The 12,343-nt window shown below is 30.8% G+C and overlaps 1 protein-coding gene across 3 annotated transcripts in view; it reads right to left on the bottom strand.

Moving 5' to 3' along the window:
- Positions 1–2,345: 2,345 nt before the first annotated feature.
- Positions 2,346–12,343, bottom strand: part of LOC121129797 (neural cell adhesion molecule L1.1) — a 297,246-nt gene continuing 287,248 nt past the window's right edge. For all 3 annotated transcript variants that reach the window (XM_071893367.1, XM_071893368.1, XM_071893369.1), the window contains one exon: positions 2,346–2,654. In XM_071893367.1, coding sequence (XP_071749468.1) covers positions 2,512–2,654 — 143 coding nt within the window. In that variant the 3' untranslated portion in view covers positions 2,346–2,511. The remainder of the gene's footprint in view (positions 2,655–12,343) is intronic.

The raw sequence follows: 12,343 nt of genomic DNA, 5'->3' as shown, positions 1-12,343 counted from the left end.
TTGGTGCATATTTTAATCTTCAAGACACGGGGAATCGATCTTTTTTATGAAAAAAAAATCAACTTAGTAGCAAAAAAATATACTTGCCCTACAGAACCCAGGACTTATGTCTGGTCAGACTGAAAAATAGCTCTACGAAAGTAACTCATATTTCTAAACAACTTTTATTTTATGTTTAAGGCCTCTATCTGTCTCTATTAAATACCCTGGTGATACATTTTTATAAGCAGACATACGAACGTAGATCAACTATAATTTTATATTATAGTAGATGTTAATCTAACTAAATATGATTATTAATATATTGGAAAAATCCGTGGTATAAATAGACGAATTATAATCCTCGTATCTTATTTAAGTTAGTTGCTAATATCCATATTTTTTGAGGGTATTTAGGAACATGCCCAGGTAGAATGAAGATAATTTTCTACTATTTCTCATTTTGGTCTTTATGCTGTCTGAATTATCTTATATTTATGTATTAAAGTCTCCATTCCACGTACAATTTACATAATGCATGAATAAATAAACCAGGAATCTCGAAAAGATCAATGAAAATAAATATTTCAGTTTATTCTAATTTTAATATTTGATGAATAAAATAAAATTAAATAGGTTTGTAATTGAATATTAGGATCAATTTTCCTTAGCAACACAAAGAAATAAAATTATGGAGTATATTTAATGATGTTACTATGTACCCATTAGGGTTGGGACGGTACGCTGAACCCATGGTTTGTTACAACCCGAAGTACAACCTTCACGGTATGTGGTTCAGTACGGTATACTAGTAAAATGTTTTATTTTCATCGAGTTAATGTGATTTTTCAAATTTTTCGATATTTTATTCCTTAATCATTTCTTTTTTATACAAATAACTTCTATAAAAACAAGGGTTGATATAAAATATACACAGAAATAAGCCTTCTCAAATTTTTAGGATCTTAGATGGATTTAAAATTATAAGGGGGATTTATAAAGTCCTAAAGCATTATCATTTTTGGGTCCAAAAGAAAGTACTTCTTGAAATTTGGTACTAAAATATTTAGAATTGTGAGGATTTCCCAAAAGAAGACAAAAGTAAAATATTTAAATTACTTATGCCTCAATTTTGAATTTAAAAAAAAAATTCTGAAATACTGGTAGCAAGTACTTGATCAAAAATTTGAAAAGAATACCCAATCCATATGAATATGAAACTTTGACAACATGTTTAACATACGTAAAAATTGTGTATCTTTGTGTCAAAAATCGTGTGGCTTTTTATTATAGCTCCCAAGGTAGGATCTCAAAGTTAGGTTACTTTTCTCCAGAAATTTGGTCAATTTTACTTACGTGTTTATTTGTTAAACTTATTATATGATTTAAATAGACGGACAAAAGAAAACTGAACTACTGTAATTCATAATATTGATTAGTAGTTGACAAATAAAAAAATATTAGTAGTTTATAGTATATCACTTATTTATAAAGTTGGACATAATTTTAAGATAGTTTGCTCATTCTTTCTTGAGACTTGGAACAATTTCCTTTTCCCTCTTGTTACAGTTATAATCACAATGGCGTCGCTACTTCCTTTTAGGGATATCAAGCCCCTCAAATGTTTCTTAATCCTTATAGTAAGTACATCAACTTTCTGATGGTGTTAAATATTTTTTGATCCTTTGCCATCATTAATTTGGTTTTAGATGTTCCTGGTCAATCTTTGGCAGAGATCACGGTAAAAAATCTTGTGATGGAATTGTCGGAACTATGTAAAGGTTTGTTGCATGGCCATTTGAAGATCAAATAGTGGGCCCAATAAGTTTCTTCTACTTCTGGCGAGACAAGATAGCAGGTATCATGTGGCTTATGTAATAGTTTTGTGCCATTTCTTCTTAAAAATTTAAAATCTACGCTACGTAAAAAAAAAAAAAAAAGTCAGAAAGTGAAAGACATTTCAGTTAAAAATCAATTTTTATGCGTGCAATTTGACTGGAAAAGAATTTCCAGTCAAATAAAAGACACACAAACAAACTCTATTATACCTTCATATATATAATATGTGTGCACTATTATTGTTACAATAATATATACAGTATTTGTTCTAGAACATGCGGTGCACTTTTTAGATTTATAAAGTATTCCATTTGTTCAATATAATAAAAACATCAATGACGGTTGATCTAGAAAAAAATGGTCTCTTTTAATTTATGAAACTGAAAAAAATATGATTGAGTGAGACCGAAAAAAATCAGTCCCTAAAGTGAGAAGGAAAAAAAATGGTCTGGAAAGAATCCCTTCAGACCGAAGACAGATGAATAAATAAATTGGTGCTGGTCCGGTTCTCAACACCAGCTGTAACCTTATTTTAAAAAAAGAACTGCTTTCATTTATTGACACGAGTATATGATAATAAAATTTGTATTTTATAAACGTATATAAATGCGTTAAAATAAATATATGTATACATAAACTGTACATATTGCAAAAACAAAAATAAATAAAGTGTTAGGAAATGACAATGATAATTTACAATAGAAGAGATATAATGGTTATTGAGAGGCTTGAAACTAGGCGCCATGAGAGGGGATATAGTCTGTTCTTTTTTTGAAGAAGAAATGAATACTGTTGGCTTGATGCAGAATTTGTTTTCCATGAATTTGGATTTACACCTAGGAAAATATAAAAATAATAATTATTTGAAGTTGTTTATTAATATATCAATTTTTAAAATATATAATTATAAATAGTGTTTTGCCGGTTCCAATTTATGATCTGGATCGGTCCAATTAAAAAACAAAATGGACTGACATTTTATTATTTATAATTAATTGAATCCGTAGATAAATAAATACATACAGGAAGATTTCGATTGGTGGTTCGGCTTAATAAGGTTGTATTTAATTAAAATTTTCAGTTTACAGAAATGAACAGTAGCTATGGCAAAGGGCGTAAATAAAGATACAGTAATACTTTGTGATACGTGCGCCACAACACACAAGTTTATTTTAAAAGCTAGTTGAAAGCTGGACACGAGTATCATTTCAAATTATTTCTTTTAGGATAAATTGCTCCGACTTACGAGCTCCGTTAAGGAGTAAATAAAACTTCTGTGTTAAGGTATACTGAATCTCAATAATATCAATCTCTGGGTATAAAGGTGAATTATAACTTCAAGGTTGTCTAAATGAAATAAGTTGATTGGTTAACTTATATATTACACCACCAGAGCCAATTAGAGATGAAGAATCCCTACTAAAGGATCTATGAAAGTAACGTAATTACTTTTTTAGAATACACCTATAACCTATATTAGAATAACCCTTCTCTAGCATATATATTTCCTAACTTGCCTCATCGATTGGAAAATTTGACACAGTAGGGGTTATGAGTAAATTATAACTCTTTAAAATAATCCGTATTAAAGAAACATAATTTAATTGATTTTTCTCATTTCTTTATTGTTTAAGGACCGAACAGGACTTAAAACTGGTACAACACTAATTACCCATATATATACAATGTGTATATTTCGACTTAAAAAAATAGAGATATGTAAATTTTACATATTATTATTAACTAATACATTCTTCATTTATATTATGGTTCTAATAATATAAGTTTGAAAACATTCAATGTTTTTATTATTAAATAAAAAAATTTAGCCTCAGGACTTTTTACTTTAACTATAAACGTGTGTACACATGTATTTTATACAACCTAGTTAAATGCATTAAACAAATTTATATTTAATCATCATTTAATCAAATGTAAGTTTGTATTCACGTCTGTATATATACATACTATTTGAGCATTTGTTCATTAGTTATTTTAATATACATACCGGGGTGTGCAGAATTATTTACCGATTTTTGTTCAGAACATATTGCGGACAATAATGACATTTCGAATGACTTGAGAAACAATTTATTCATACATTTAGAATAATAAAATAGTTTGTGATCAAATTTAATCAATGTAGCCACCATTTGACTCAATGCCACTGGGCAGGCGACGTCTGAAGCTACCACAGACTTACTGGATGTAATCGGCGTCCATGGAGGCCCAGGCCTTGTTGACAACAGCCTTTAAGGCATTTATGTTCTTGTGTCGTTTTTTGTAGGCTTTGGTCTCCACGTGCGCCTAGATAGAGAAGTCTAGTGGGTTCAGATCTGGGCTCTGAGGGGGCAAGTAGTCCTTGGCCAAAAGTTCATGTTGTCCTTGAGCCACTCCTGAGCTTTCTTGGAAGCATGGGCGGGTGCTCCATCTTGTTGAAACCCCCAAGGAGAGTTGCCGACTATGGATTTGATCCACGGAAGGACCTTAGACGCCAGAATCTTCACATAATCCTCCGCTGTTAATCTGAGCCAGTGGGGAACCATACCGGCTTCATGGCCTTCCCGTTGGATCTCCAAACATCTCCAAAGCTCACAACACGGTCATTTTGCCTGTTGAAAACAGGATCGACCATAAAAGTTTTCTCATTTGAAAAAATGATGATGCGTCCAGATGAGCTCTTGATATCATTCAAGATTTTCTTGGCACACTCAAGTCTGACTTCTCGCTGACGTTCAGTTAGCACAGGGCGTTCAGTAAGCCTCAGGGACTTTCCTCCAGCCCTTTTCAATGCCCTTGAAACAGTTGATCTCGACGTTCCCATCTTTCTGGTCATGTCGGCAATGGACCTGTTGGGAGTCCTCTTGAACACTGCCTTTATTTGCCTTGTTGAGACAGTGGGCTTCCTGCCAGCCCCAGGGGAATGCTTGAGATCACCCCCAGCCTCCAAGCGCTTGGAAACGTTGTAAATTGTCTTCAACGAGGCCCCAACCTGTTCCTTTCGGAGGAGGGCTGCAATTTCGATCCTTTTTGTTTCCTGATTGGACATGGTCTCACGTGTGGAAGTTGTTACGCTCTCACAGGAAGGATTTTTGTTTATTTTAACAGTAAAAATACGAAACAATCAGATTGGTTGCCACAAAACCTCTTAAAAAGTATATTTACATCATCGCTAAATAATTTTGCACGGCCCGGTATATATATATATGTATATTGTATCTACAGGGTTGACCATAAATTAAAAACCTCTTTAATGTTTATTAATTCAGTAATGTGTTGATCGTGGAGTAAAACACTAAACTAAATATAGGTATTAGAAAATTTATTAAAGTTTAATCAATATTCTTATAATTTATTTGAAATATCTGTCTCGTGTATCCCTTATACGAAATTGAAATTTCGCACAAAATTGACTTACTGAAGTTTGGGCTACTCTGTTTCAATTGCAGTTCGAAGATCTTCCAAATTTGAATATAGTCGGGTTTTATTTTCGAACTCAAGATATTTATACACAAATTACTCGAACAGGTTTAGATCTCACAGCATAGATTTGTCCAAAAAAAGGAATTTTTGCGTTAAGCTACTGTGGGCATGGAATGCTGGCACGTATTGGAGGATCATATTGCTCAAAGGTCACCTTTTTTGTTTCGGATAAGTCGATCTCAAACCATGGAAACACCACAGTTTCCAAAAAATATGGAATGTAATCACCCGTTTTTATATCGTGACTCCCTGGGATAAGAGCCAATGTGAGCTTTTCTATCCCTTACTTGAAATCCCTGCCTCAATCATAAAAGATCGACTATTAACACGCTTAGGAACAGTTCGGAGGTCTAAACAGACACGTTTTGATAGGGAGGCCTGAATTTGGTCGCTGTGTCAGTTGAACTTTGATCAATGCCCTATTTCTTCTCATCAGAAAAGACAATATACCTCCTCTAGCTGCAAAATTATAATACATTTTTACTTCTTTCAAAACGCTTCATCTGTGACATTTTGACCGTAATGAAAATTGATGGAAACCATCTCTAGATCTTTATGGATGATTTGTCATTGTATCGATTGATCGGTAGGGGTTCCTGTCAATTTTTTCTTTAACTTTCCAGAAGTTTTCCAGATTGCTAGCTCACTTTGGGTGTTCATTTCTTGGCTCGTTATTAATATTTCCAGTAACTTAATCATTCTTGATTTTATATTTTACAGAACTGAAACTAATTGAAAGTCTCAAAATCCAAAATATTTAATATTTGTGACTTACCGGCACAATGGAGATTTCCTACTGCTTTTCTTAGATGACACGTCTCGACTAATAAAAATTAATATTTTTTGTTTGTTTTGTTTTATGGCAGACGAGAAGGATAGAACCCGGATTGCATAACAATATATCAAATTACAGATAGGATATATTGTTGCCAAAATATAACACTTCAAATCTTAGAGGTTTAACTCTTCCGGACAACCCTATACCTATATACGCTAGAGATGCATCAGTCACAAAATTTTGACGTCCAAATTGGATAAATCAATTTATGTTGAATGGCGTCATTATAGATATCAGCCTGTGACGTCGTTGTCAGTCCATATTTCCCATTTTTACATAAATAATAAATTATTTCTATATGCAGATTAATGACAAAGTATTTCTGTTAACAAAATATAATTTTTTTAAGGGAGTTAAGGAACAGTTATATTTAACATATTTAAAAATAGTCAGATCAACAGTTGATTGATTATAAAAATAACATCATTAAAAATTTTGTACAACTTTTTAACTGTACCATCAATTTTACTCTCATAAATATCAAAATAAAATTCTTGATGTAGTTTTATGAATATAATACATCGAGAAGTTTCACCAAGATATAGTTTGTTACTTTTATAATAAAAATATTTAATTTCTATTTTTAAAAAGAATTTCTATGAAATATTTATTACATTATGCAAATTTTTAGGAATCAAATTTGTACTGTGCATTATATTAAATAATAGCTACAAGATACAGGGTTGATCTTATATGTATAATGTTAACATGCTTGGTGACAAATCACATCTTTGAGCAGAACAAGCTGAGATGGTTGGAAAGAGGAAAGAAGATTATAAATTTTCTGAAGGGAAATAAAATTCAGCCAAAGTGTAGCTTTTTTCTGTTGAATTTTTTTTTTTTTTTTTTTTTTTTTTTTTTGCGTTTGAATAAACTTAACAGCCGCTACATTACAACCAAACATTCAAAAATGGCTCAGCTTCATTAAGACACGTCTTCAGAACAAAAAATCTAGTTAGAACCTTTGTCTTTGGCATTATGGAGTCTGCCCTTCCATTTTTGTGGAGAGGAAGGAGGGATAAAATGCAGATGCTTACATCCAAGGCCTTCCTGAATGACAACATTTCCAGACATTTGGGACTTCAACATGTTGCCGCCCTCCTCTTTAGATGTAAACCCCTTGGACTACTCTATCTAAAAACAGTTAATTATATTCACTGAACATCGATTAAAAATGGATATTTACACAAGCAAATCCTATACAAGGTATTACTAATATAAATAAGGAATGGCATATAGTCAGATTTCATGTTTTAGGATCATTCTGATAAGTTTTGACGATATAATATAGATTTAAAGAAATTAGAAAGACCTTACTATAATATTAACTAAAGTCCTGGTACTTCCAGGACATTATTGAATTAAAATTAATTCTGAACTCTTCTGCTTCATATAAGAAGTAATTCTTTTGTAAAGTAATTTTGGAATTCATATTTTTTCCCAAAACAACATCTTACTGAAAGGTCATAAATACTTTTAGTGTAGGAATAATTAATAATTTAAAAAAAAAATCAGATTGCTCTTTTATTTAAGTGACGTTGTGGGTAAGTGGTCAGATTTTCTTTTGCCTTATATATATTTGCATCAATCTCAGGGGAGTGCTAACCGTTTGCTGGTCTTTTTATCTACTACAAATGCATCTCATGGGAACCATTTTTGGTTTTTAGAGGCCGTGATTATCATTACTCTTTTCTAATTTTATGTGTATGTCTGATGAAAGGAATAAATAAAGATTAACAAAGTCGATTAATTCCTAAGTTGTAGATATTATATTCTGAAGGCAACTTAATATGAAAATAACATCAAATTGAGCTTACTTTTCTAAAAGAACATTATCGAGTCGAAATTATTCTTGTCTGGCCAAGTCAAGAGTTTTTTATTGACCTTGATTGGGCCTGTAATTTAACCTTATTTGAATATCAAGTTTTATTGGCATTCGTGTTATTCAAATTAGGCTTAACATAAAGGGTTAGGTCGGGTCAGTTTTGAGAAAAAAAATTATACTTCAAGTCAGGTTTGGTCTTAATTTGTGTTGGTTTCAGTATGAAAATCCCAGACTGGTGTAACACCGTTATGACTTTTTAACTAATCGAACAAATTCAATCTTTTAAACAAGTACAGTCTTTATCGGTCTCAAAGAAAAATTCGGTCTAGATCCGTCTCATTTAAACGAGGTCTAGACTGATTCTATAAATGAATTGTAGATGACATCTTGTTCCAAAATTGTGAAGATTGGCCGAATAACGTTATGTGAAGTTAAATAATAATAGGGTAGACAATTGGTCTATATATTGAGATTGAGAAAATCAATCAACTATTTAAAAACGTTTAAGTTTCGGTCTTTGGTTTGAGATAGGAATCTGGACCTCAATATGGGTCCGAATTAGTTTAAAAATATAACTAAAGATCAGACCAAATATAAAAAAATTCCCTCATAGACATCGTCTCATCACTAGTCTTAAGGCTATTAAGAAATAATTCGTATCACACTTTTCGATAATTAATTTTGAGATTAAAAAACCACTTATACATTCGTGTTCATCGAAAAAGATCCTTGTGCAATACTTTCAGTTCTCTTCTAGGAGGAACACGCATGTAAAAGTGGTTTTTTAATCTAAAAATTAAACGTTATACCTGTAGAAACAACGTTTTATGATGAAGTTTCACGATGACGCAATACCTATACTTATGTTGCATTGTAAACCCACCTTAAATATTGAGATATTAATAAAATAAATGTACATTTTAAATAAATATGTATCAAACTAATCCTTCCAACTGTGAGCAACGTTGTTTATACTCTGCAGTGGGATATTTTAAGGATCATTAATACATATTAATAGTGATGTAAATCCGATGAATTTTTTAGCAGGCCTGTTTTTTTTTTTTTTTTTTGAATTGGTAATCTGAAAAATGATTTTTCTTTTCCTTAGCAGTTGTAATTATTATTTAATTCTTAATATTTTTCTACTATATTCAAAACCTGATTAAACATTCGTGTGTGATCATAAAAGACTTGAAATAAACTTAAGGATTTTTTGCAGAGTATTAATTGTAAGTCCTTGTTGGACTCAGAGTATAATTGAGAATCGACATTGGAGTAATTCTTGATGATATCTTTCCTCTCTTGTCAGTGCTGATTATAACTGATCTAATGAAACGTCATGAGCCTTATTCTTTCGCTCTTTCAAAACGTCCCTCAAATTGTCAGGGTTACCATGTGGATTTTTTTAACATACTCCTTATATACATAAATGATTTTCATATTTGCATATAAAATAAAAAGTATTTTGTCATTAACACTCATTTTAAGTTTCCATATCAATCCTTTCCCTCCTCTGATTTTTTCTCACTTTACACACGGAATCAATCAATGTACTAAATTTTTATGAAAAAATATAGCTTAAATCGAAATTAAATGATAAAATATGTATTTAGATGGATATGTACATATTAGTAAGATTTCTGTCATGACTTTGATAACTCAACTCATTGTTCAAACAAATTTGAATATTGTATATAAATATATAGTCAATTGCCAATCTTTTATAATCTCAAAATCATTTTTATAATCTCTAATTATTTATATGATTATATATCTGCAAGGTGCGTCATATGGGTAGGTGTTCATTTTTAAATTATAATACAATCTACTACAAAATAAAAATTATATCCGTTTTTATCTATGAACAATTATGTTCAAGTTTTAATTTAAGTATGTATTTATAAATTATAATTTTCTTGAATGAAAAAAAAAAAAATTGGATATAAAATTTTTAAACATATATACTAAAGTGGACTTCTATCAAACAATATCTTATTATATACGTCTTGCGTTCAGATATAAATGTAAGCCCTTTTTACTATCAAATTTTTAGCATCCAAGTTTAACTGACCATGATTTAAAAAAATATATATTAGGGACAGAGGTCTATACATGCGCGTTGCTCGATTATATTTATTAGATATAATATATAAAATAAGAATATCTATACATAAGTAGTCGTGCAGTTCTAAGATATTAAGCATACACTCATAAATGATCCATTTAGTGACAGACAAACTTTTCTTTATTAATTTAGATATAAATGTAGGGGCTTAGATTTACAGCAACATAACGTTTGTTTTTTAATGCGTGTTAATCAGCCTATAAAAGGCGTGGTTTTGTGCTAGAAGCAATATTCTTAAGCTCTCTTGGAAATACAGTCAGTTACTATCATGCGTTGAAGTAGTGAGGAACGTGCGTTTGTCGTCAAAAATAAATATTTCTAAAATATAGTTTGACAGAATATTTTATGAAATTAAAGTAATAGTTATTTATCTAACGAATTTTTATTGGTGCAATTTATGAAAATTAGTTAATTGCTTCAATTTCTAATATACAAAAAAAACAAAAAACAAAAAAACCCCGGTATTCAAGCACCAAAATTCGATATTTTCCCACCTCTGATTATTGATATGTCGTAAGCTGATAGAGTTGAAAAGACACTCCGAAATATCCAACTCTTAGCTATAAAGAAGAGCCTAAAATCTCCTATAACCCCTTGCCTCAAGAGGATAATCTTTAGAGCTATGAATTTAAGCTATCTGTAGAAATTATTAGACATCAGCCAAGAGTTCAAGAGTGTACTCATTATATTTTTATCTAAGGACTTTAAAGACACCTGAACGGATGAAATATTCTACCGTTCAACAAGTCATGGTCTATTAAAAAGAAGAAAACTATAAAAGAATATAGTTTCTTAAAATTTTTAGACACTCCTTAATTTTTCAAAACATAGAAATACGAAAAATACGAACAAACATACATTTTTCACTCCATCAACTCAAAAGTTTATCAGATATCCAATTAATGTTGGTTTTTAGTAAAAAACCTACTTTTTATGCATATCAAAATCATAAAAAGCTTCCAGTCTCAAAATTTGAGAATATTCTGAGGTCAAATAAAGTTAAGAGTGTTTATGCCAATCTAAAAATCATAGTTTATTTGAAAGATACTCATGGGTATGAAAAATTTATTTTCGAAAGTAAATGTGATGGTGACCAAAATTAAGAAATTGATTTCCTTTAATGTCTCGTATTCTAATGAGTTCAATTTTGCAATAGAGGAATTGAAGCTTCCTACCAAAGTTAGTTATTTTGAGACTGAGAATAGACAAAAAATCTCGTCATTCCAGAAGAACTTGAAAATATTGCTGTCTTCACTATCGTTAAGTGTGTATACATTAGATTCCGTTATTTTAAGTGATATGTACCGATTAAAATTATATGATGATTTTTAAATTTATTTAATTAATAGAAATTAAAAAGAACCCATAAAATTTTATAATTAATACCTCTTTTCATGTTTATGTGGATGAAAATAGGAAACAAATGAGAGATAGTGATCCTGTAACAAAAATGAGATCCATGATTAATTTCGGGTACTCAGTGTGTTGCGACTGAGTACGGGGATCTTTTTTTTTCAGTTGTGTTTTAGGTGAAATTTTCTAAACTAGGTTGGACCAATATTTTGGTTCAGATCGCAATGTTAGACCGTAGACCAAAGGACAAATTTTCTCCCCTTTCTGATTTATGAGTTGCACAAATATGATTTATGCAAGAAATTTCACTTTGTATGAGGTTATTGTTCCAATGTTTACAATTTTTGAAACAACTGACGTCATCAACAATTATATATAGATTCTGTCTTGACCAAATTTAATATGAGAACGATCCAGACATGCTTTTCAAGTAATACTGATTAAGACTTTTTTTTTGGGGGTGGGGGGGAAGGGAGGATTGGTCGATCTAGACCTAATTCATCTTTGAAAACGGTATGGACTGAACTTTTTTAAAGGACCAAATTAGTTTGTTCCACTAAAAATCAGATTTTCAGAGCTGAACCCATCCGTAGTAACAAGTTTATCTGGATGGGCTTGAGTGGGTGTCATTTTTCGTATTCCTTTTATTTTGATGACAAAACGCAACTTTATCTATATTGTATCCTTCAACCTTTTCATCATCTATAGTATCTTGATCGATAAGGAAAATGCACGCGTCTGCTCCAATAGAAAAAAAAAAAAAAGAACATTTTTGTTTCAAGGAAGAATGCTATGACCAGAAACATACCCTTCTTCAAATATATTTATCACTTGTGAAAATTTGAAAGCATATTTGAGTCAATCTGTAAAAAAACTTTTGTAACATATTTTCCCAATCATT

Source organism: Lepeophtheirus salmonis, chromosome 14, assembly GCF_016086655.4.
Source record: "Lepeophtheirus salmonis chromosome 14, UVic_Lsal_1.4, whole genome shotgun sequence".
NCBI lineage: Eukaryota > Metazoa > Arthropoda > Copepoda > Siphonostomatoida > Caligidae > Lepeophtheirus > Lepeophtheirus salmonis.
This window is presented reverse-complemented; position numbering and strand designations above follow the sequence as displayed.